Consider the following 23,188-nt stretch of genomic DNA (forward strand, 5'->3'; position numbering starts at 1 on the left):
TGCCATCCGGATTTCTTATGCTTGCTAACTTGTTGCTGGGCTCCCTTCCCTGAGACCTCCACAATGAAGGAAGCTTGCTTTTAGCCACTGTTGTATCCTTGAGGTCTAGAGCTGTGGCAGCCTCTATTAGTCGCTCAATAAATATTTGTGAAGTAACAGATTCTTGAGGAGCCACCTAAAGTAGTTCTGGGAAGATACTTTGTTGACTCCATCATTACCATTTCTGACTTCTACAAAAACCATTCACAGAAGCTAGGGTGGAATGAGTGGACAACACCACAATAATGAAAAGAAGGGAAATCAAGATAATGAAAACTGACTGGGATTAAAACCATCCTACTTATTCTTTTACCCAGAAAGAAACCCTAGAGTTTTGCTGAGCCAAGCTGTATGTGTAAAATTCTGAACACATCATGAATCTTCCAGGATTTGCTTGCTCAAGGAGATTTCTGTTCCAATTGAACAATTATACCCTCTAAAAAGATGCCAAATCATCTGGATGCAAATGTAATAACTTAGAGGTAGGAAAGCTATCACTCAGTTACCCAGCACTTATCCAAGTCTTGCTATGATTACGGCTCTATTAGAGAAACCATAGTGTTTTTATGTGTACTTAGCATGGTGGATCAAATTTCTATAAGAATCCATTACTTTGCCTGGAAAGTTGCGTTTGCTGGTGTGAATCCCAAGGAGATACTCAGTCACATATGACAAACCTGTCCAAGGCTCCTTATCATGGTGCTGTCTCTGTCAAAATAGCTTAGGCAAAATATGAATATCTGATGAGAACATGAATATTTAAATCAGGTGGCATTTATAACTGTGAAACAAAAGACTCTGTAATAAAAATAATTATCTGCTTACTAGCACAGGAAAGTGGTGAGAATATACAGATTATATTTTCACAGTGTCTGATTATACTGTGCTTGTGTCTTTGTGTGTAAATGCATGGAGGATTACCTACATTGATATTGGAAAAAAATTACTCGATATTAGGAGAGGTGGAGAGTTGGTGATGGATTTTCTATAATGTTCATATAATGAGGTTTCACTTTTAAAATAAGTAATTATGACATTATATTAGGGAGAAAGTAAAATAAGCCTTTCCCTTTGAATTTAAACCACATACTCTAAGAGGCAGTAGCTTCTCTAATGGGCAGCGGGGTCTTGGGGAAGAAACAAAATATCTGCATCTTCCCATCTTTAAAGCATAGAGATGACACATAAACAGAGACACAGTGTCTCCATGCAATTATGATTTCATGAGAAGATCATTAGAAAAACATACATCTTAAAAAGCTCCTTATTTAAATGATAATGAAAAATATTCATGGAAAGCTCCCTCACTTCAGTACAAATATTTAAATCTTATGTCTGCATCTTTTTTAGAGATTTTTAAATTCCTTTCACTTCTTCTGCATTGAATTACTCTACCTCATCTCTACTAAGTGCAAGTTCAAATGCAACCAGAGTGCCTGAGGAGACAGCCCTACAGGAACTCAGGAATTGCTGAAAAATATTACAGGAAGGAGGTCACTGGATCACCAGTGGAAAATCCTTCGGCTTAAGAGAGAGCTAATGCCAACAGCCAGTGAGCCACATTAGGCATCGCAAACGCAATCCATACCAATATTTCTGCTTTTACTAATTGAGGTCAGAAAATGGGAAGCTTTTCATAATCTCCCGACATACCACCCCCTCTCCTTCCCCCGCACTTTTGGCATTTGTACAACACCTTCATTAGAGCCCTTCCGTAACAGCATCCGCATGGTGATAAATGAGTGACGGAGCTGGCAAGCTATCTTCTACTGACTCTCGTATCTCAAAAAGTCAGGATTATGATTAGAGGAGCACAATATCAAACACAAGACCCAAATCTGTCCCCAGAGCAAGAGCGGCTGAAATTAGAATTATCACCAGAGGTTCCTCCCAGGAACATTCTGGAATCCATCAAAAGGACAGAAGGGGATGATGCTAGCCCATAAACAAAGAGAAAGAAAAGGGAGACTGTCTCCACCTCCCAATATAATCAAAACAATTTCTCCAGGTTGTCATAAAACATCATCCTGAGTGATTCAAATTCCAGTTACAGAAGCCAAATAGGCTGGAGCTTTCTAGTAGTGTGTCATAAAGGGTACTCAGCCCCCCAGATGGGCTCAGTTGTTGGCAAGAAGCTAAAGGATGTCACTGTGAAAAGAACACATTTCTGTTCTTCTTACCTATTATCAGGAATCAGGTTATTTTCATTTTTAAAATGTATTTCTGTCTGGTGATGCTTCCTACATTAGCAGGAGGCGTGGTCATGCATTTAAGGAGAAGCTGTGCTACAGGAGCAGAAAAGTGGCAGCTGGGAAGTCTCCCATTTCCTGAAACCTGGAACCCATGAACGCATCGCTTCATGGCAATCCAACCTAAGATCGCGAGAAGAGGAGATGCCTTGGATCGCCCGGCTCAGTGCAGCCTAATCACAAGAATCTCTAAAACGATGAACCCGTTCTTTGTTCCCTGTCAGAGAAACAGATGCGGCAACGGAAGCAGAGAGACAAAATGTAAGACATGACCTAAGACCTCAACTAGTCACTGCTGCACTTTAAAGACAGAACAAAGGGCCACTAAATCAAGTTTGTTTAGAATCTAGAAACTTCAAGAGAAAAGATTCTCCCATCAAGCTTCCAGAAAAAGGTGCTGCCATTTTGATACCTTGCTTTTATCTCAGTCAGGCAGAATTATCCAATAATAAATTACTGCTGCTCTAGCCCACTGAGTTTGATACTTTTATACAGCACCAACAGGAAACTGTTAAGAAACTAAGGGTGAGAATTTCAGGGAAGCCTTATTCCACTGAGTCATCTCCTGGCCCCTAAAAAGAATTTTGATCTCTTAAATTTTAGAGACCTATGCTTTTTTTTTTTTTTTTTTTTTTTTTTCTGGAACCAGGGATTGAACTCAGGCTCTTGCTCTTGCCAGGGAAGTGCTTATTCCACTCCCTGGCCCCTTAAGGGTGGGAACTGCAGGTGCTCACTGTATTACCAACATTCCTCAACTTTAATTGTAATTCACCCACATACTGGTGGATAAGACCAGCCCTGCCTCCACAGTCAGACCATTCTATTGAAGAGCCATCCCATACATCAAATTTGTCATTACCAGTACTGGTCAGTTTTTTATGACTACACCGAAATAATTTTTTTTTTTCCAGAACCGGGATTGAACTCAGGCCCTTGCGCTTGCCAGGGAAGCACTTATTTCACTGAGCTATCTCCCCGGCCCCCGAAATAACTACTTTTGAAGAACAAAGTTTATTGAAAGCATTTGGAAGCTGAAGGGCCCGTTAGCATCTCCACTGTGTCAGTCTCTTGCGAGGGCAGTGCCACAGCAGCACTACACACACAGAAAGAAGAGGCCGCAGGTCAGCACAGGAAGCCACAGAAAGCCCTGCCCCAAGCCTCTTCTGAGGAATACACATGCAGTAATGCAAGGGACTCCAGTGTTCTTCATACCATAAACCCAACCACCTTAGCACAGCCCGTTGAGGACCAAGCCCCTATCACACGACCCTCAGGGGACAAATTATACCTGGATCACAGCAGTACCCCAAGTACCACAAGATCAGACTGGTGAAACCAGGAGAAGAAAGGATTAACTCTTGAGGATTTCTCTCTGATTCCTTTAACATAGTGGTACAGTGCATTAGGTAGAATTATTCTACTGCATTTGCTCAGTTGTACCTTTGTTAGAGAAATGCAGGCCCCACAGAAACTGTGATTCCACCAGATCTAATACAACCAGATAAATTGTAGATCTTGGCAACCAGCCAGGCCTACATTACTTAGCCAATTTTTCCATCCGTCTGACAAATTAAGCATGATAAACAGATGACAGGGGGGGAAAAAAAACAGGAGAGAAACATAGCAGGTTTTCCCTTTTTGTTGTTGTTGCTGTAGTAGTGAACCTGATTAGAACTATATTTAATTATAAATGCATGAATGTTTTGTCCTCAAGATTTTCTTCTCAGCTCCAACTTTGAGAAAGACCCTCCCGAACCTGTTTAAGAGCCTGCTCCTTCTTATTTCCTCATGCTCATTTATTCCCAATATTATCACTATCTGCAGTCCTATTTATTTCAGTTTGTGATTGTTAATTGTGACATATCAACTGGATTCAAGTAATAAATGCCTAGCAGATTAATAAGTCCTGGGTGCCTCTGGAGATCAATGACACATAGGGGGTGAGTTATTATCAGCTAACTAAGGGGGAAGGCCCACGCTGATGAAAGTGGTGCCAAGAAATAGGCAGGCAGCATGCATTCCCCCCAGTCCTCGCTATCACCTCTGGATGTTGGCCCGTACTCCCTTTATCCTTCCAGTCAGACTCTTCTGTCTTCGGAAACACACACGCTCCAGTGATTCTCCTGTGAGTCTTGCACTTTCAGCTTCTAATGGATCCTCACACTCCTGGCATACAGAACGGTATTTTGGATGCTTCTGCTTATGATCCAGCAGATGGCTACTGGGACTCCTGTAAGCTTACCTAATAAATCTCTTGTATAATAATACATAATAACAATACACATATTTTTATTGATTCTGTTCCTATAGAGATCCCTAACTAATACACAGTTTATACATCTATGTTTTCTGTTAAGACATGAGTTCAAGAAATTAGAGTCTCCTTATCTTTTTCATGCTACATCCCCATTTGCAAAAGAATGCTATACATTTGTACTCAATGTTGAAAGGATGGATGGATGGATGAAGCAGAAACAAAACAGATATTCCATGTCTCAAACATAAAGAAATATTTGAAGAATCAAGATTTCATAAATTTTAAACAGGTGTCTGTGATTTTTTTTTTTTTTTTTTTTTTTTTCGGAACCGGGGATTGAACTCAAGCCCTTGGGCTTGCCAGGGAAGCGCTTATTCCCCTGAGCCATCTCCCCAGCCCCAGGTGTCTGTGATTAAGACAGATGGCAAGAAGCAAACATTCAAGTAGCATTCCTCATGCAGACAGCGGCACTAACAAAATATCACAAAGGACACTGACTTTGATTGCTGGAGTCTAGAAACTAGCTGAAAAAATGGAAAGAACAAGATAAAATCGGACAGCAGAAGGTTGAGATTGTTGCGTATTATAGATCAAGAAGCATCTTTCATAAAGTGAGATTAAGTTAATGAGAAAGAAAGGGGAAATGGATTCCCAAAACCGGTATTTCAAAATAGACTTCCCTTCCCTGTGATCTATGCATCTCTCGGCAGGAGCCTATTTTCTGCTGAAACCATCTGAGATCGATTGTTGATGCCTAGTCCCATGTGTGTCTGATCAAGTTTAAGGAAGATGTGATCTGTTACCAGATAGGAACTTCCTCTTCATACCAAACCTGATGTGGGAGGAATAGCTTCTCCCACCTCATTACTGTTGAATTCGGCCAAGTGATTTACTGTGGCCCATGGAATTAGTGTAAACCGCATCTGTTTTATACTTGCAAAGAAGATTTAAATCCACTGGCACGTGGGCCATGCCTCTTGTTTGAGGACTCCCATTGATAAGTAAATGGACACAGCCTAAGTGATCCCTAGAAATCAAGCAGGTGTGTATTCACCTAAGACTACAGCTGAGATATTGGAACAACATAGGCTCTGGGTTGTGGTCGCGAATCTAGAAAAGATCAATACAGGAAGTGAAAATAAAGAGGCTTATTGATTGGCCTGAATTTCATTCCTCTGTTTCTACATGAAATTTGAAAATGCGAAGAATAAGGAAAAATTAATCTCAACTCAGGTGCAAAAAGTACATTTTTAAAACATAAAAAACAAGGTGCTTTTCTTTCCCTACCCACACTAACCTATATTTATTTTGGCTATTCACTCCTCCTTCCAAAAGGCTGGTCAAAACAGCAATTCTGCTGGAATAAAGCTTGGATATGATTATTGGGACATAAATTATCCTCTAAAATCATTCTGAAGGCATTAGCATATTTTGTATGGAAAATAATAAAGACGAAAAATTGCGAAGGAATGCTGGAAAATACTTGCAGCTTCTGCATGCCTCTATGACACTGAGTTTAGAAAGCTATGATTATTTCACAAATGCAGCTTAAAATTCCCAGGATCTGTGCATTAGCTGTTATTAAAATAAGTGTGTTCTGATGACAGTTTCATGGATATTTTTGGATTTAGTGAATTTTTCCATGAATCAAATAGTTTATATTAAGACCCTAGTTGGAGGAAGAGAGAAAACTTGGAGCCGCTTTAGAGTGAATGTTGTGTATATATTTGTTTATAATGTCACTGATGGGCTGGGGAGATAGCTCAGTAGCATAAGTGCCTGCCTGGCAAACAAAAAGTCCTGTGTTCAATCCCCAGTACCAAAAAAAAAAAAAAAAAAAAGTAAATAAGTAAAATATAATGTCACTGAAAGGTGTAGAATATGGCATACAAGAAGGTTAGTAATGAAAGGAAGCGATAGATGGCTTTAATTTAATTAAATGCCTACTTTTTAAATATTTTTTTATTTTAAAAGATTGCTCCTTTTATCTTTTCTTGTTTAAACCTTAATAAATAGTAATCTACTTATTAACCTCATCATAAGCTAAAAATAGAAAGGCTACATGCTCTTTGATACTGGAACCTTTAGAATGATGGGCATTGGCAAGAAAAGTAAAGAGCTCATGTCAGGTCCTACACAGAAGATAGTGTGTTACACATTTGCAACGCAAATAATGAATTGAAGTTGCTTTCTCCACTTATCTTTATTCTTCCTCTCTGTCCTGTGCCCCTCAAGAGACTAATGGTAAGGATGATGTCTACTGGGAACTCTGTGGCTATTCAGACTTCATCACTCAGCTTTAGAGTCCATATTTGCATGTTCTGTGCTGTGCGTTTGGGTTGGGATGATACAAGGGAGGCTTTCATTTGCCAGGTGTTCTTTGATAGATTGTTTTAGTAGGAGGTGTTGGAGGAAAGTGGAAACTGGGAAGGAGAGAGGTCTGGATTCTTCCTGTTTTGCTTCTTGTTTTTCACCATAAGGGTGCCGTTTGGTCCCAGGTTTCCAAATTCTAGCAATCATCAAATCATTTTTATTATGCCTCAGAGAAAGCAGCAGCAGAGAGATAAAGCCCCCAACTCCGAGTTTCTCAGAGTTTGTTCTGGATAATAGGGCTCTTCTTCTAAGCTTCAGACGTTTCATAATCTCTTTTATTTCCCTTCTAAGGCTGGCTTAGTTCAGGCTGCTACAACAAAATTCCCTCTACTGCACTGTGAAGCAGTGGAACTTTGCTTCTCACGGCTCTGGAGGCTAAGGGTCTGAGATCAGAGAGACAGCATGTTCTGGTCAGGACACTTTCTGGTTTGCAGACTTCTATTTTCTCTTTGAATAATATGATGGAGAGCAGAGAGAATCTTCATTTGGAGGTCATCACCCTCCTGACCTAATCACCTCTCAAAGGTACCACCTCTTAATATCATCACACTGAGGGTGTAGGATTTCAATAGGAAAATTTGGGCAGCAGGAGCCAACTCCTTTGGACTGTAGCAGGATGTTAGCCACTTCCTGTGGTAACTACTTTCAGTGGTTACCACTTTCTGATTACTTCTGTGTTCTTTGCTTTCTAGTCCTCCATATATGTTGAATTCTTCCTTACCTGAAATTTGGTGTGTGTTAATAGAAAGTGCAGTGTGTCACTTTTACTCTTTACTTTTAAGTGGACATAGATTAATATAAGAAGCAAGTAGGAAGCTTGAAAATTTGAGGAAATTTTCAATAAGCCTTCTTATACTGAACAGAAGAGGCAAAACTCTATGAGAATTGAGATAAAATTAAAGAAGTAACAAATGTCCACATGATAAAATAGAGGTTTTGAAGCACTGTATACATTCCTCATCTGTTAAATTTTTTGAGGTACAGTGTTTACTACTTTATTAAATCAACATTCAGGTCCTAGCTCTCTTGGCTAGTGCATAACAAGCATTTTAATTTATTATGATAAGTTCAATAGGAGACTCTACAAAAGTAAAAAAGCGATTGAATTTACAGTGTCACTTTCCTGTTGTCCAAATATTTTCTCCCAGAATGAGAAAGTCATAAATGTCTTCACTCACCCCTCTGCTTCCTGTATGCAGTAGGAAGGTTCTGAATGATGCTACACCAAGTTACAGTAATATAAGATTGACGCTATTTGCAATTACAGATATGAACACAGCTCATGCAAACATGCAATACTTGAGGATTAGACAACGAAGAGGGCAAGGAGAAAAGCTAGGAAACGTGACAGGAGCAAAGCCATACATTTATATGCACAAACTAGGTAAGGCAATGATCCTGAGAACTATCAGCAGGTTGTTGAAACTAGCAGTTACTTGGTGGGATTCTCACCCTAACTAACTATATATGCTGATACCTGTGAACTGAGTGACTGCACTGAAGATAGCAATGTGTAATAATGGGGTCATGCTTGAAATGCCTGTCATTCTGGTCTTCTAGATACATACTGCTTCTCATTATGTACCAATTATGGCCAGACTGTATCTCATGTAAATTTTTTAAAGGGTAATAATTGAAAAAAATAGAAAAGAAGAAAAAAAGTCACTGTCTTGCTACTATGATGTATATGGTTAGATTTCTAAATTTTTGTGTAAAAATATGTAACTGTTTATTCATATTTTAAAAATATTTTTAAATTCTTTTTTCATATTCTATAGTTTAACATATCAATATTTGATGAAAAATACATATTCCATCTTATGCCTAAGATGTTTGATATTCAGACAGATAATGAGATTAAACCCAACTGCATATGTTGTAGGGTAATAATAAGCTTTTCTTCTGGAGGGTTAACAACCTAAGTTTGTAGACTGAACATTAGAGAAAAAGAAAGGCTGCAAGAACAGCCAACATTTTGGCCCCAGCCTTTCAAGGTCAGTGAGGACTCAAGACAAAGGAGAACCTATACTGTAGCATCATTTAACTCAGTTGTGTCCCAAATTTTCTAATCAAGGAGATTATGGGGCCACAGAGGAATGCTATCAATGATGTTGTGTGTACCCAAAGAGAGTCACATGGAGAGAAAACATTGTCTCATGCTTTCACAAAGAGCAAATTGGTCAATCAATGGCCGTGACTCATCCACATGGCTGACACAGAGGATCTACAAAGTGCGGTACAGGGTTTTGGGATAAGTCCTGAGGGTACTTGACTGACGTCAGATACAAAAGTTACATTTCTTGCTATATAGGTCTTGCTTTATCTTGGTCTTATCCATCCAGCAGAAAAGTATAGAAATGAGGTATGAAAAGTGAAACTATGTTAATATGCAGAGCTGTGGAAGGCTCAAGTCAACAGATTTGGACATTGCCAGTCCTGTGGATAACCCACTACTATTGTGGACTACTGGACTAAATTGGAATATTTTGCTGAATTCATGCACCTACAATATTTGAATGGCAATGGAATACCCACCTCTGATAAAACTAAGCATGAAAAGGAGATATAAATGAAGGACAATTCTGTATCTGTATATACAAAATTATTAGGATAGATATACAGCCACTTTCTCTTAATTCAATGAGAAGAAAGATTTGTACTAATAATGTTTGGACAGGATATCATGTTGGCATCTTCAGCTATGAATCACTACTACAAAGACAACAATATGCAATGTATTGTAACTCTCTACCAACCTGTTTTGAAACTGTCTCATTGCAATTCTCTTTTCAATAAAATTAATTTAAAAAATGCAATACTGCCATGGAATTTTATTATATTTTACCACGAGAGTCTCACTTTCTATGTTTACTTCCTTACTCTTTACTAATACTGCTTTGGCTAAGAAAACAAAAGCAGCCCATGATAATTACTTTCATGGCCCCCAGTGAACTTTAGTGGCTGGTATGAATGACCTTGTACAGTTTTTCTATGTTGACTCTGCCTTTGGTTAGGTGACTTCATTGGACAGTGAGAGTAAAGTATACAGAGTGATAAGTACTTGTGTATCAGCTGTGTCCTCTTGGAAGTGCACCTCCTTGGAAGTCAGATGCCCTGTTGCAGAGACAGATTACTGAATCCCCCAAAACCACAAAAGAAATGCCAGAAGGTAAGAATCCATCTCTACCCAAGTCTCCAGCTGAACATAATAGCATGCAAGACTTTAGCTGTCACACATGCAACAGAAATACTCATCTGAGCCAAGTTAGACATCACGCTAGTGAGAGTCATCACAAAAGCACAAAGACATAGTCTGTGACACAGTCATATTTAACTGGGCCATCACTACTTAGAAATGCCATCATAGCAGCACCACCAAGTTGAAAGACAAACAAGAGTTTGCCCTCAACTTCTCCTTTTCACTTTTTGGAGTGTAGAGGAATAATTCCATTGAAAGCCATGATGAACTTTACGTCTTACCCTTTGTTGACTTGCCAGGGACATTTCTTATTTGGCTAGGAGAAATCCTCTGTGACAGAAATCCTTGGACCCTCCCCAGTGTTCCCCTCTTTTCTTCACCTTTCTTGTCATGGCCCTAACATTCTCATTCCACTCTTAACTCACACAAGAATATACAGGCATACACCACCACACCCTCATCTCTTCTTAGCATCCACTCTGTCTCTTGGCTTCTGTTTCCAGGAAACTTTTTCAAAACCTTGTGATTGCTTCCCTCTATCTCTTCACAGTCCATTTTCTCTAAGCCTCCCTCCAATTTGTCTTTTCTTTCCATCCACACTCCCTAACTTATTTTTGCCTTCCCCTTGAGTGACTTCGAATAGATTCATGGTTATCTTCTACCTCATTGAGCTCTCAATGATTTGTTACTATCAATCACTATATCTTAATATCTTCTTACCACCTGGTTTCTAAGATACTTCATGTCCTATCCCATTTACCCCTAACTCAGTGGCTATTTCTCTTTCTTGACCCTTTGCCTTATATTTGAATATACCTGAGTTCCATGTGGATGTTTTGTTGATCCTCTGATCCTTATCTCCCAAAATGACATTTCCTGATTCAGTAACTAAATGTCATTTATTCTAAGGACAACCAAATCAGTGTTTCTACCTAGCCTTCCTTAGCTACACCAGCTGGTTACTTTCCTTTTTTTGCTTAAATATTTGGGGAGCTTCTAAATCATAGCACACTAATCAGATTCTTACTCATCTTTCCCTTATGGGAAGCAACACAAGACTATATTGCATATATTTATTTGCTCAATGGAAAATCATAGGAGCTCTGCCCAATTTTCTCATTTATCCTTCAAAAAAATCTAATTGAGCACTTACTAGCTCCAAATATGACTTTAGAGTAATGTAATTCTTGTCCTATAAGAGGCCACTGTAGAACTGAATATAGATTTGTAGAAGGATAATTACGATGCAACTCAAGAATGATCTAAAAGAAACGAGATAAAACATGGTTATAAAGCACATGGGATTTCAGTTTGTTTCTTGGAAATGAGTAAAGCAATATGAAATAACCAATTTCTGAGAAATTTTACTCTGATTTTATGACCTATTAATTATGTCTTTATCTTATTACTTCACGATAACTAATCAATTTAGCCCATAATTTTCCTTTAGGGTAGTGAGTACTCAGATTTGAAATAAATGTTTCCAGGAGCATTTCCCTACTTAGAACTGTCCTTGTCAAGCACTGGTTTAGTTCCTCCCTTAGTCAGTATCTTTATACTATTTTCATGTCCACGTTGCCATAGAAGATGGTGTTGAAATGTATTTCATTGACCTCTATCAATATTTTCTTTTATTCCTATCTGTTATGGTTTGAGAGCTTTAAGAATCTCAGCACTGCTAAAACCAGTAACTTCCCAATAACTTCTGATTCCCAGAATCACGTGAGCACTGCATTTAATAGTGAAGTGCACTACGTCATGCACAGGCGTTTTCACTTTAAGCAGTGACAGTAAGGGACGACTTCAGTATTAGTAAAGGTAGAAGCATGTTTCATGTGTCAGGTTCACTCAAGAAGTGCTACATGACAAAGGTTCAGAAAGACTTTGGCCTACTCAGTAAAATGATCTATGGAAGATTAAAAGCTAAGAGAAAATAATTGTCTTTTGTATTAAGAAAGTATCAGTGTAACATGACTTCTTTTATAAAGTGACTGCGGGAGTAGAAAATGCTACAAATGACATTAAATATTACAAAGAACTTTTCTTCAGTTTAATAAATACTCCAGTGGAGTCAAGACCTAAGTGGAAATATACTATCAAAAAATTATTTGTTAGAATTATCTGTCATCAGACAATGCATCTCTAAATACTAGATTTAATATTTTTAGATAATATACATCTAAATACTAAATGTGTTGTTACTCTATGCAAGTTTATTTCCAAATAACTGAAGGTGGCTTTCAATTTAATCGAGAATGCTTAACAGAATAAAATAGTTACACCAAGAAAAGTAATACCCTTAAGAACGCAGGATTTAATGGTGAAAATAGCCCAACAGAAAAACCTGAAATCTCAATAGTGACAAAACAATTTTGGTTTCTAACATTAAAAAAAAAAAAAGTTTTGTAACATTGCTCAAGCCAGCCTCAATCTACAGATCCTCCTGTGTCAGCCTAGCAAGTGACATGCAACAACACAGTCTAATACAATACTGCTTGATTCAATAATTCATTAATGCTTGAAATATTAATAATATTTAAATAATGCTTACTACTAGCATGGCAGGATATGAGTAAATTTTCTTTGAGGAAGTTGTAAAAAATTTTTCAGAGGCCAGAGGAAGTAGGCCCGTGCTTTAATACACACAAGACCATGGCACAGATGTGTAGGGCAGGTGAGAACACCACAGACTCTGAACACTGAGCCCCATGCCACATGCAGGGCAGGGTCTGAGCAAATGTGAAGACTTGGTCAGTGGACAGAAGCAGATGGATAGTGCTCTTGGATGACCCAGAGAGTGGCCTTTCTCTGAGATAAGGTCTAGGTTAAATTTGTGTTTAAGGAACATGAAAGTTAAATACAACCACTGGCATTTATTTATTTGAGGAAACAACTTTGGTAGCTACTTTTCTACCAAAGCTACAGCTTTAGTAGAAACTCATTGGTAGTTCACAGTCTTTGGATCACAAGATGTAGACATAATCAACAGCAACCACGTAATGAGTGTTGGTCTAGAGAGAGTGCTGGCACCCTTCCCTTAGAAGAAGTATCATAGATGGGGCACATTTATACCCTAAAGATATCTGAACCAATAGCTGTGCCTATATCTGCATATGGATTGAAACCTACATCTGGCTCCAATGAGGAAGGAATGAAGGACAGAACATGAGTCACGGCCTCCAAGAAAAAGGAGCACTTTCTCACTATCTGCAAAACCATGGACTTGGCTTGCTCTAAGCACTTCATCTCTCCATAGCCTCCTGACTGCTCTCTCTGACTCTATGTCTGACCTGTATCAGTCTTTCCTCAACAGGAACCACCATAATTCTTTGAAGCTAGTCTGCCACCCTTCTACAAAATCCATCCTGCATTGATCCCCCAGGGAGGAAATCCCAAGGTCCTAGGGTGACCTATGGGTAAGATCCCATAAAGTCACATTACCATTGTCCTTTCTGATCTCACTTCTTGGTGTTTGTCTTTTCATCCCAAACATGCCCCCAGTACCAACCTTGAATTTTCCTGGCTTAGGGCTTCTGCAGCAATTTCTTCTCCCCTCAGAGACCTCTACTTCATGATATTCACCTGTTATTCTTCTTGAACTGTACAACTGATTAATTGCCTCTAGGTTCCAAACCCACCCCTTTTCCTCCTTGTGACCTGAACTCGGAGCCTTTAGGTGTTCTCTCCCTGACTGACTGGCCCAGGTTAAACTTGATTACTAGAATATGCTGTAGAAATCTGTAATGGTACAAGGTTTCTCTTCCTGGTGGCAGAGTTTCAGGGATAATTTCCTGTGGTGCAGGTGGCATCCCCATGTCCAGTTTTTAAAACACATGGAGATGCTCTGCAGTAAGATGTTGAGCACCCCAAAGCCATTAGCTGCCTGCTGAACCTAAGTAATCCTGTAGTAGAATGTCTTTGGTAACAAAGCCCTGGGAATAGATTTGCCCAACACATAGGAAGGTGGGTTTCCAGCAAGTTATGCCTGCATCTCTCCCCAGCAATATCACTGCCATCCACTGATCCACAATTGTTGCCCTTCCCCATCATCTTTGGACCTCAGCCTGGGCTGGAAGCTGCTCTGATTTGTATTATGTTGTTTTCCTGTACTTCTTGCAGCTTGCTTTAAGTTTAGCAATCCATGATTCATTGCAGTAACCTTTTCCTGTTCAAGTTACTGTAGCATTCCTCTCTCCTGATTGTGCCTACACTGATATAATGTCTTCACTCAGATACCAGGATAGCATCATTCTTCTTTTCCCAGGTTAAAATGTCTTTCTGAATATGTTTGGCTTGCTTGGAATTTCTCATTCTTCCATGACACTGATCACTGCCCACCAGCTAATGAGCTTGTGTGTACACTGTGCACATTGCTCAGTGCCTACTTTGCTTACTATAGAATAGAAACACTTCAGAGGTGTGCACCTCTTTCACTGTTTGTTATAGAATATCTGAAACTCACAGAACGGTGCCTTGCATTGCACAGGTATCCCATAAATATTTGCTAAGGGAAGAATTACATGGACCACAAGCAGCTGCTTTCCTGAAAAATTACATTGGTCTATGATGGGGGAATTTAATCTGTTTCCAGTGGCTACAGGCAATATTTTCATACTCTTTGGGACTGGAAAATATGCTATTCCTTCCCATTGTCTTACACTGTAAATTAGAGAACCTGCTAATCTCTACATTTGCATCTCTTAAGACGCAATCTTTCTTTTCCCACCGTGGGAGAATATTGTCTCAACACCTCCAAATATATTTAGCCATCTTACTCGGATCACCAGTCCCCGACTCAGTTGTTCTTTGAATATTGAAATTAATTTTGCATTTAATCTACTTGTATTCTTTGTCAAACTGCACATGCTGTTAAAATAGCAATTTAACAGACACTGAAACTCAAATTTTGCTTAGGAACCTAAGAGAATATTCCAATTACTAAGCAAATATTTCTATGACTTTGTTGCTCTAGTGACAAACACATAAAACAAACATTTTCTTTGCTTTCTAAAGTTAAATATGTCATACAAATTATTGTGTCCAAATAATCCAGGCAGAGCTGGGGTAAATTGAATTAAAATATATAATCACAAGCAAGGGTTAATTTTTATTTCTCTTGATATTCAACATATGGAATCAGGGTCTTCTGACTGCGTGAAGTACTGCTGGTTGACTTTCATCCTTGCACACTCTTAGCTTTCTTTTAAGGATAGCCCAGAACCTTGTATGACATAGAGATGGTAAAGCATACAAGACAAAATAAAGGTCTGAGCTTTCCAATTCAGGTTATTTGTAGAGAACAGAACTTTGGTTCTTTGAAAATACAAGGATATAACTTAGTTCGATCAGCCACACTTTCTGGAAATATAAGAACATTCATATTCATTACAAACCCATTTTTCACTTTCAATAATTTTGCAAGAAATATTTCTAAAATGCTTCGCATTTCTATTTTAAGAAGCTTGTTCTGAGAAGCCACCTCTGGCTCTTCTAGCTTGAAGTAAGTACCCTTGACCCAAGCCTACAACATCCCTTGATTTCCCCCCAAAACCACTACGCATCTCACTATGACTATAGATTCCAATGTCACTGGCCCTTGCTCAGTTGTAATGACTTTTAGGGGTTGTTTTTTTTCTCCATTTCCCAGCATAGTGCCTGGTACATGGTAGATACCAAATAAATATTATTTGACTAGTAACATCCTTAGGTGTACCACTATGAACCCAGAAATAAATATAGGAGGATCATACACAGAGCACTGCAGTGGATGGAAGTATTTGTCTTAATAGCAAGTGTACACATCATTAAACCTTTTCTAGTATTACAGTAAGCAGTATTCCTTTCATTCCTTTTCTCATGTGTATTGTCTGCAATATGTTATAAGATTAAAGACCTGAAAGTAACTTTGTACTCAGTAAAAATAAAGTAAAATAGCAACTAAATAAAGGCACTAAATCCATTTAGTGAAACATGATGGAATTTGGATTCTCTAAGCTCTTTTCTTTTTAAAAAATATTAGTTTTCTGCTGCTCTGATTACATGAAATTGTCAGAAAGCAAAGATTACCAAAGGTTGTTGTTTCCATGATCCACTCAGGTTGCCTACTTAATTTAATCCATATTACAGTCATAAATAAATTTTCAAAATCTACACTTAAATCACTGTCCTTCCATTTACCAAGAAAAATCACAGAAAGGAATTCCTCCTATCAAAACTCTTGGTGCAGACACAGGGCCATAAAATCAAAGCACTCATTCTACAAAGACTGGATGCTCCATTGAGGTCAATTAAAGGCAAGATTTATGATCATGTGCAAACGCTTTCCCTTAAAAATGACTTCACATTTTCTCCTCTAAGGCAAAGTGAAAGCCTCCTCAAGCTGGATACCTTTGGAATGGGGAAGACACTTAATCTGGAAGAGTAAACCTTGCCCCTGAGAATATTATTAAAATGGCTTAGTGATACTCTGAAATATATAAGCATAGAACAAATTAAAATTAACATCCAGAAATAATTTCAGGGAATTAAACACCAGCTCTAGTTTACTTCTTCATTGAAAAACTTACTTTTCCCACCTTATCTGAATGGCTCAAGTCAAACATGATTCGATTTATATCACAGATAAATTCAAAAATATACAATGCCGATAACATGTGAGGGATCATAAGTAATATTCTTTGCTGCCATCCCCATTTAATTTGTGTGATCATCAAGATTTGGAGATTCAAGACAGCAAGAAGAATACAAGGTTTAAAAGTTAAGAGTAAGCCATGGAATCTCATCTGTTAAATCTTGCAGAATGGTTACTACGTGTGCACAGTGCTGGGACTCAACAGATCAATGGAGGGACCCTGCACTTGTGCTGTGAGCATCAGTAGTCACCACACCTTTCCTCTGCTCTCTCTGATGCCTGGACTTTCTACGATGAAGACAGCTGAAAAATGCATCACTCTTTGTATCAACTCCTTTCTTGCAAGACTTATGTGTGAAACCACTCGTCACCCAAACTGTACTCATTCCACATTACCTACAAAGCTGTACTCTGTGGTAGGTATTGAAGATATAAAAACAAAGGAACAAAATCCATGTATGTACAGAAGGCTCAAATGCATGAAGATACAGGATAGGTAGCCACATATTTAAAACAAAATTTTATGACACATACAATGCTGCTACACACAAATCATTAAATCATTAAAATGTGCTTATATAAGGGCTGCAAGATAGCTCAGCAGACTAAAGTGCCTGCTTGGACAAGCTTAGGCAAGCACAAGGTGGTCAGATCCCTGGTACCACATATCATGCCAGCCCCTCCACCTGGGTGGGCTGAGCTGGCCAGATTCTGGGCATAGTGATGCCTGCCTGTAATCCCAGCACTGGGGAGGCTGAACACAGAAGGATCACCATGAGTTGAAGCTGTGTAGTGAGGTCCTACAACAACCAAAAACATAAAAAAAAAGTGCTTATATACATAATTGCAAATACAGGGAAGGTGGCAGGTGATTTGGAACATTGTAGAAAGAGTAGATAGTTTACCATAGAGACTGTTCTGCAAAGAAGTACTTTCTCAAGTGAAGGCACAGAGGCAAGAACTAGCTGGGCTTGTTTAGAAAACCCAAGTAGTGGGGCTGGGGAGATGGCTCAGTAGAATAAGTGCTTGCCTGGCAAGCGCAAGGGCCTGAGTTCAATCCCTGATTCTGCAACAACAACAAAATAATAATAATAATAATAATAATAATAATAATAATAATAACAATACCAAGTAGTTTGAGTCTGGCATGAGAACCATGAGTGAAGAGAGAAAGACAGGTGGGTGTCAAGTGACTAAAGTCATGCAATAAGCTCCCGTTTTTCTGGTGAGTGAAAAATGCTATGATCACATGAATCATGAAAAAATATCGATATGACTGGGAGTACATGTGACAGTCCTTGTGGGAGCAGCAGGGATGATGGACTTGGGAAGAGGATGCTGCAGGAAAGGAAACTAGTGAGGTACCCATGCAACTGTCCATGTGGAAATGTGGCTGGCCTGTGATACTGAAGTGACACTGAATAGAGAGACTGCAGCCAAGAGAGGAACAGAAAGGGCGAAGACGTGATCATTGATGAGACCTTGGGACTGAGGTCAGACTTGAGTAGGAAGGCAAAACCTTGGGGGAAAACTAGCTGTGGGTAGGAAGAGTTTGAAGTCTGTGATATCCACACTAGGGTAGAGGTGTGACATCTGGAACTATCTGGAGACTATGACTTCTGATTTTTTTGTAAGCAAAGATTTGAATGAGAACCTTGAGGAAACAAAAATAGGGTCCAGAGACACCATAGCTTAAGGATGCATCAGAACAAGGAAGCTTTTGAAGGAAACTTAGAAAGAAGAAAGCTGTTACAGGCCATGTTTGGAATGCCAAGGAACAGAGCTTTAGGAAGTATGGCAGCTCATACGGGAAAACAGTGTTGAGAAATAACAAACAACGCAAGATTAGGGCAGAAGGACACCACTGAGACAGGAACCAAGAGTGAGATTATTGGCGCGATAAGCATGAAGTGTGGAGAGAGGACAAATGAGCAGCACTGGGCATGCACATACAGAAGGCCTTGTCGCAAACAATGACAAGAGGGACCAATGCAGGACAGTGGCACCAGGGAGCCACTATGACAAGTGTGGCGTCTGAAACCAGTTAGTCCCACTTGCCACATGCCCAAGGAGAAGTTTGCTGGTTTAAAAAGAATCCTTCCTATTATTACTCAAACTTTGAGATAAAAAGCACATGAAGATGAGTGATGTCCTTAAAATAAAAATATATCTTTAAGGTTCAGTTATCCATCAAATGTTTTGTGCAATCAAATGGGGAACATACTTTAATCAGAATGTACGCTTGCCTATGTAGATTCCTGCAGACCCTGAGCTATCTTCTGAGGACACTGGTTTCAGTTCATCTTCAGACTTTGGGGTCCAAACAGAAGTCCAGAGAAACAGGAGAGGGAAGGGCTTGGTGGGAATGAGGTGAGAGAGATGGGAGTCACGCCAGGCTGGTGGCACATGCCTGTAGTCCCAGCACTCAGCAGGCTGAGGCATTAAGATCTTTACAAGTTTGAGGCAGCCTGAGCTACAGAGTGAGCTTAAGTGAGCTTAAGGACAGCCTGAACTGCACAGCAACACCGTGTCTTAAAAAGACAAAAGATAAAATAAACAAAGAGCTAGGAGTCATTTAAGTAAAGCATGGGATAGAGTTTAGATTTTAAATATTCCCCAAAAGACTCAGGCTGGGAAGGTGATTGGATTGTAGCTCTGTAATCCTCAGAGGGCTACTCAACTCCTGAAAATCTAGCGAATTTGCTGCTGGCAGGTGGGGTCGGGTGAGAGTCAGTCACCGAGAGAGTGATCTAGAACGCTATCTCTGTTTCCATCCTTTCTTCTCTCTCTGCCTCCTGGCTGCCAGGCTGAGCAGCTCTCCTCTCTCCAGTCACAGCCCTGCAGCTAGCCCACCATGAGCTTAAGCAATAAAACTTCTACTTTAAGTTGTCTATGTCTGGTGGTTTGTCCCACTGAGGACAATATATATATATATATATATATATATATATATATATATATATACAGCAAGCGATGAATTTGGTCCCTTAGTTTCCCTTGTAAAATTTGTAACATTAGTAATTTAACAATTGATAACATGACTCCCCAAATATTTTAATATACATGAGAAAAAGAAATAAATCCCTATGCGAGTGTGAGGACAGATGAAAGCACACGTGAAGGAAAAAGCGAAGATGAATACTGTGTTTAGCATTCTGCCTTTTCTTTACTTTATTTAAAAGCACAGGCTTTCTTGTACCACGCAGCCTTTACCAACACTTAGTGCCATTATTGCAATTGAGGAGATGCACAACTTGAGAACACGCTGCTGCATCTCATTGTCACTAGCGTGCCACTGGACCAGCAGGCAGGGATGAGGAAGGTTACCACCACCAACACCCACAATCCAGGGGTACAGAGGAGTACACAGGCAGAAGCACTGTGAGCATGCTTGTCACACCAGGGAAGCTGTGCCTCACCTGTTCCATGGTTATCTGGTGTTTTTGGAAGCCAGAACTGTGCTGAGCCAAGACAATGACCTGGAAAATCAGCAGTGAATAGACTGGTGCATGACTGGTGCATGTGTTCTTACAAGGGTAATATTTGCAGCTTCTTAGTGTCAGTATTTTACTTGGATTATTACATTGGTAAGTTCTTTGGGCTGCTAAATTAGTGTATTTTCTCATGCCTTGTACATAAGGATGAAGCCAAAGGAAATTAGATTTTTTTTCTCACTTTCAACAAAATATTATAATCTAGACATTGCAGAGGAATGTATTCTATTATACACAGAAAATGAAAAGAACCAAGAGAAAAATATAGAAGAGTTATATTTTTCCCTACTTATTTGCCAATATTTAGATAGTCTTATGGTTTTTCTATTAATCTATGGAATTCTAGTTTTTGCCTTTTGCATCACTGATTAATTTTGCTTAAGTTGATTTCTGAAGTCCCAAAAATAGTTCCTAGTAAAGCAATGTTTATTCTCTTTGGGATCATCTCCAGCTGTTAGAATCTAAGCTGTCCCTCAGGAATCCTGCCCTCTGGACTTTGCATTTTATGTAATTCTCTTTATTGGAAGGTAGGACTATGAATGCTATATGTAGTTCTTATGATTATGTTACAGTATACATAAAAAAGCAAAAAGATTTTGTTTAAATCTCATAATGAGTTCACTCTGAAATGACCAAAGATGATACCAAGTGTGCTTGTGCTTTTAAGGTGAACTATCTAAAAAGAATGATTGTCTGGGGTGACAGTTCGACCATCTAAGTGCCTGCCTGGCATGTGATCCCTGGTAGTTCAGGCCTGTGCTGGTCCCACCCAGAGCCAGCCACCAAAACCAGGCATGGTGGCACCTGCCTGTAATCCCAACACTGGAGAGGATAAGACAGGAGGATTGCTAGGAGTCCAAGCTGCATAGTGAGACCCTGTATCAAATAAATAAATGAATAAATAAATAAATAAATAAATGAAAAGATTGGTCACCATCAAGAGGTTAAATAATAACAAATGCTAGGGAGGCTGCATGGAAAAAGGAGCCTTACTATGTCGTTGGTGGGACTAAACTAATACAACACTATGACAATCAACATGGCCACCCCTCACAAATGTAAAAATAGCAATTCCACTTGACACAGGAACCCGCTTCTTGGGGTCTTCCTGAAAGAGTTAAGGATATCACATTACAGTGATGAGTGCCTACTCATGTTTGTAGCAGCACAATTCATAAAAGCGAGATCTCAGAAGCAGCCCTGTGTCGATTGCCAAGTGAATGGATAAAGAGAAGGTGGTATTTACACATCATGGACTGTTACACTGCCAAAAAGATGAGCTTGGGTCCTTCATACAAAGATAAGACAATTATATTAAGTGAAATAAATCGAATACTTGAGTTTAAATATCACGTGGTTTCTACAGTTTCAGGAAACTGAAATTATAAATAAAGAGCAAAATAAAAGATAGATAGATAGATAGGAGAAAGCAGGGAAATGCATGTTTCCCAAATGGGAAGTAGATCAAAGATGGGGAAGAAAAAGCAAGAAGAGGGATAAGGGTTGAAGAAAGGAATTAAGATGTGCCGTGCCCATGGACCCACTCCACACAAGGATGCCGGCACTGTGTGCTGCCAAAGCATGTGCTAACGAAAAAGAAAAGCAAAATAGATCAGCTTTTCCCTGAAGACAGGATTTGGGCTCAAGGGGCTTTCTATTTATTGTAGATCCACAAGGGAATAAGTCCTTCTAACAACAACATGAGCTTCCCAAAGGATGTGGGCTCCAGGTGAGACTCCAGCCACGGCTGGCACCTTGCATGGCTACCTTGGTGGCTCTGAGAAGGCTCCTGTCCAAGGGAAACTCTGACATGGTAACAGTTTGTCATTTTAAGCCACTATGTCAATGGCAGCCCCTCGGGGTCCGTGTGCCAATCACGACAGTCCAGCAGGATCTTGAGTCCTTTCATGAGTCTAAGACCTGAGACAGATCCAGCCAATGTCAGACCTCTAATAGAAGAAAGATTTTGGGTGAGGCCATTAAAGAAATAAGGAGACCTTCCGATTAGACAACAACCAACGCAAGGACAACAGGAAGATGCACAGCGTGAGACGCTGGCCTGCAGACTGCTTTCTAGGAGCCATGGGGTGCACTTAGAAAAAGATCACACTCAGCCCATGTACAACTATGTCTCCATCAGCACAGCTCCTGGCTGACAGACGGGCTTTATGCTAGGAAGCCAAGCAGCTTCTGACTCTGCCAGCCTGGGAGGAGAAATCCAGGAATGGGAGGTCTTTGGTGACAATCCCCTACGTCCCTTCCTTACAAAATAAACAACACATGTGAGAACACTGTCTGAGGTCAAGAACATGTGGATTTCAAGAGCTGGTTTATGACTTTCTTTGTGTTTTACCCCTGGAGTGCTAAGCAAGGTCTGGTGCACTTTTCAGAGCATGCTGGGAAGGACAAACTCCACTCATTACACAAAGGCATAATGCAGTGAGCTGAGGTAATCTGGCCAGGTCAGTCAAGAGGCCACCAGGAAATCTATTTATGTTGTACCCTTCAACAAAAACAGTTGGACAGAAAGAGAAGAACTTTTCAGGAAAAAGAACAATCTAATGCCTGCAGAAAACACTAAACCAATACTCAAAAGTTTGATAGGGCACCATCTCCAAGGCTCTGTCACCCCTAATGTCAAGCCTAGCCAGGGAAGTCTAGGAAATCACTGTCCCCAATCTACCATGGGCCACTGCAGGAGGCAGGGGAGTTTGAGGGCAGTGCCTGTTGTTCCTTAGACACAGAAGTGCTTCCCTGATAGACTTCATCTTCATTTTTGCAGCCTAACAGTGTTATAAGATGGATTCCTTTTCTACTGCTGCTTAACGATTTTTTTTTTCACAAATTTAGAAGCTTCACAAAGCATCATATTTTTGAGCTTATACTTCTATAAATTTCAAATTTGGGGATGCCACCACAGAGAAGGCTGGATTATCTGCTGAGCTT

The 23,188-nt window shown here is 39.6% G+C and overlaps 1 protein-coding gene across 2 annotated transcripts in view; it reads right to left on the reverse strand.

Annotated features, from left to right (window-relative positions):
- The window catches only part of Nyap2 (neuronal tyrosine-phosphorylated phosphoinositide-3-kinase adaptor 2), a 299,448-nt gene that overhangs the window by 141,457 nt on the left and 134,803 nt on the right, over positions 1 to 23,188 (reverse strand). The window contains exons 4-6 of one of the 2 annotated variants that reach the window (XM_023723011.1): positions 21,506 to 21,530; positions 19,139 to 19,144; positions 9,778 to 9,799 (exon numbers count right to left, since the gene is read on the reverse strand). The exons of the other annotated variant lie outside the window; for it this stretch is intronic. Coding sequence (XP_023578779.1) covers positions 9,778 to 9,799; positions 19,139 to 19,144; positions 21,506 to 21,530 — 53 coding nt within the window. The remainder of the gene's footprint in view (positions 1 to 9,777; positions 9,800 to 19,138; positions 19,145 to 21,505; positions 21,531 to 23,188) is intronic. 2 annotated transcript variants of the gene reach the window in all.

The sequence above is a fragment of the Octodon degus genome, unplaced genomic scaffold, assembly GCF_000260255.1.
Source record: "Octodon degus isolate 3935 unplaced genomic scaffold, OctDeg1.0 scaffold00096, whole genome shotgun sequence".
Taxonomy (NCBI): Eukaryota; Metazoa; Chordata; class Mammalia; order Rodentia; family Octodontidae; genus Octodon; species Octodon degus.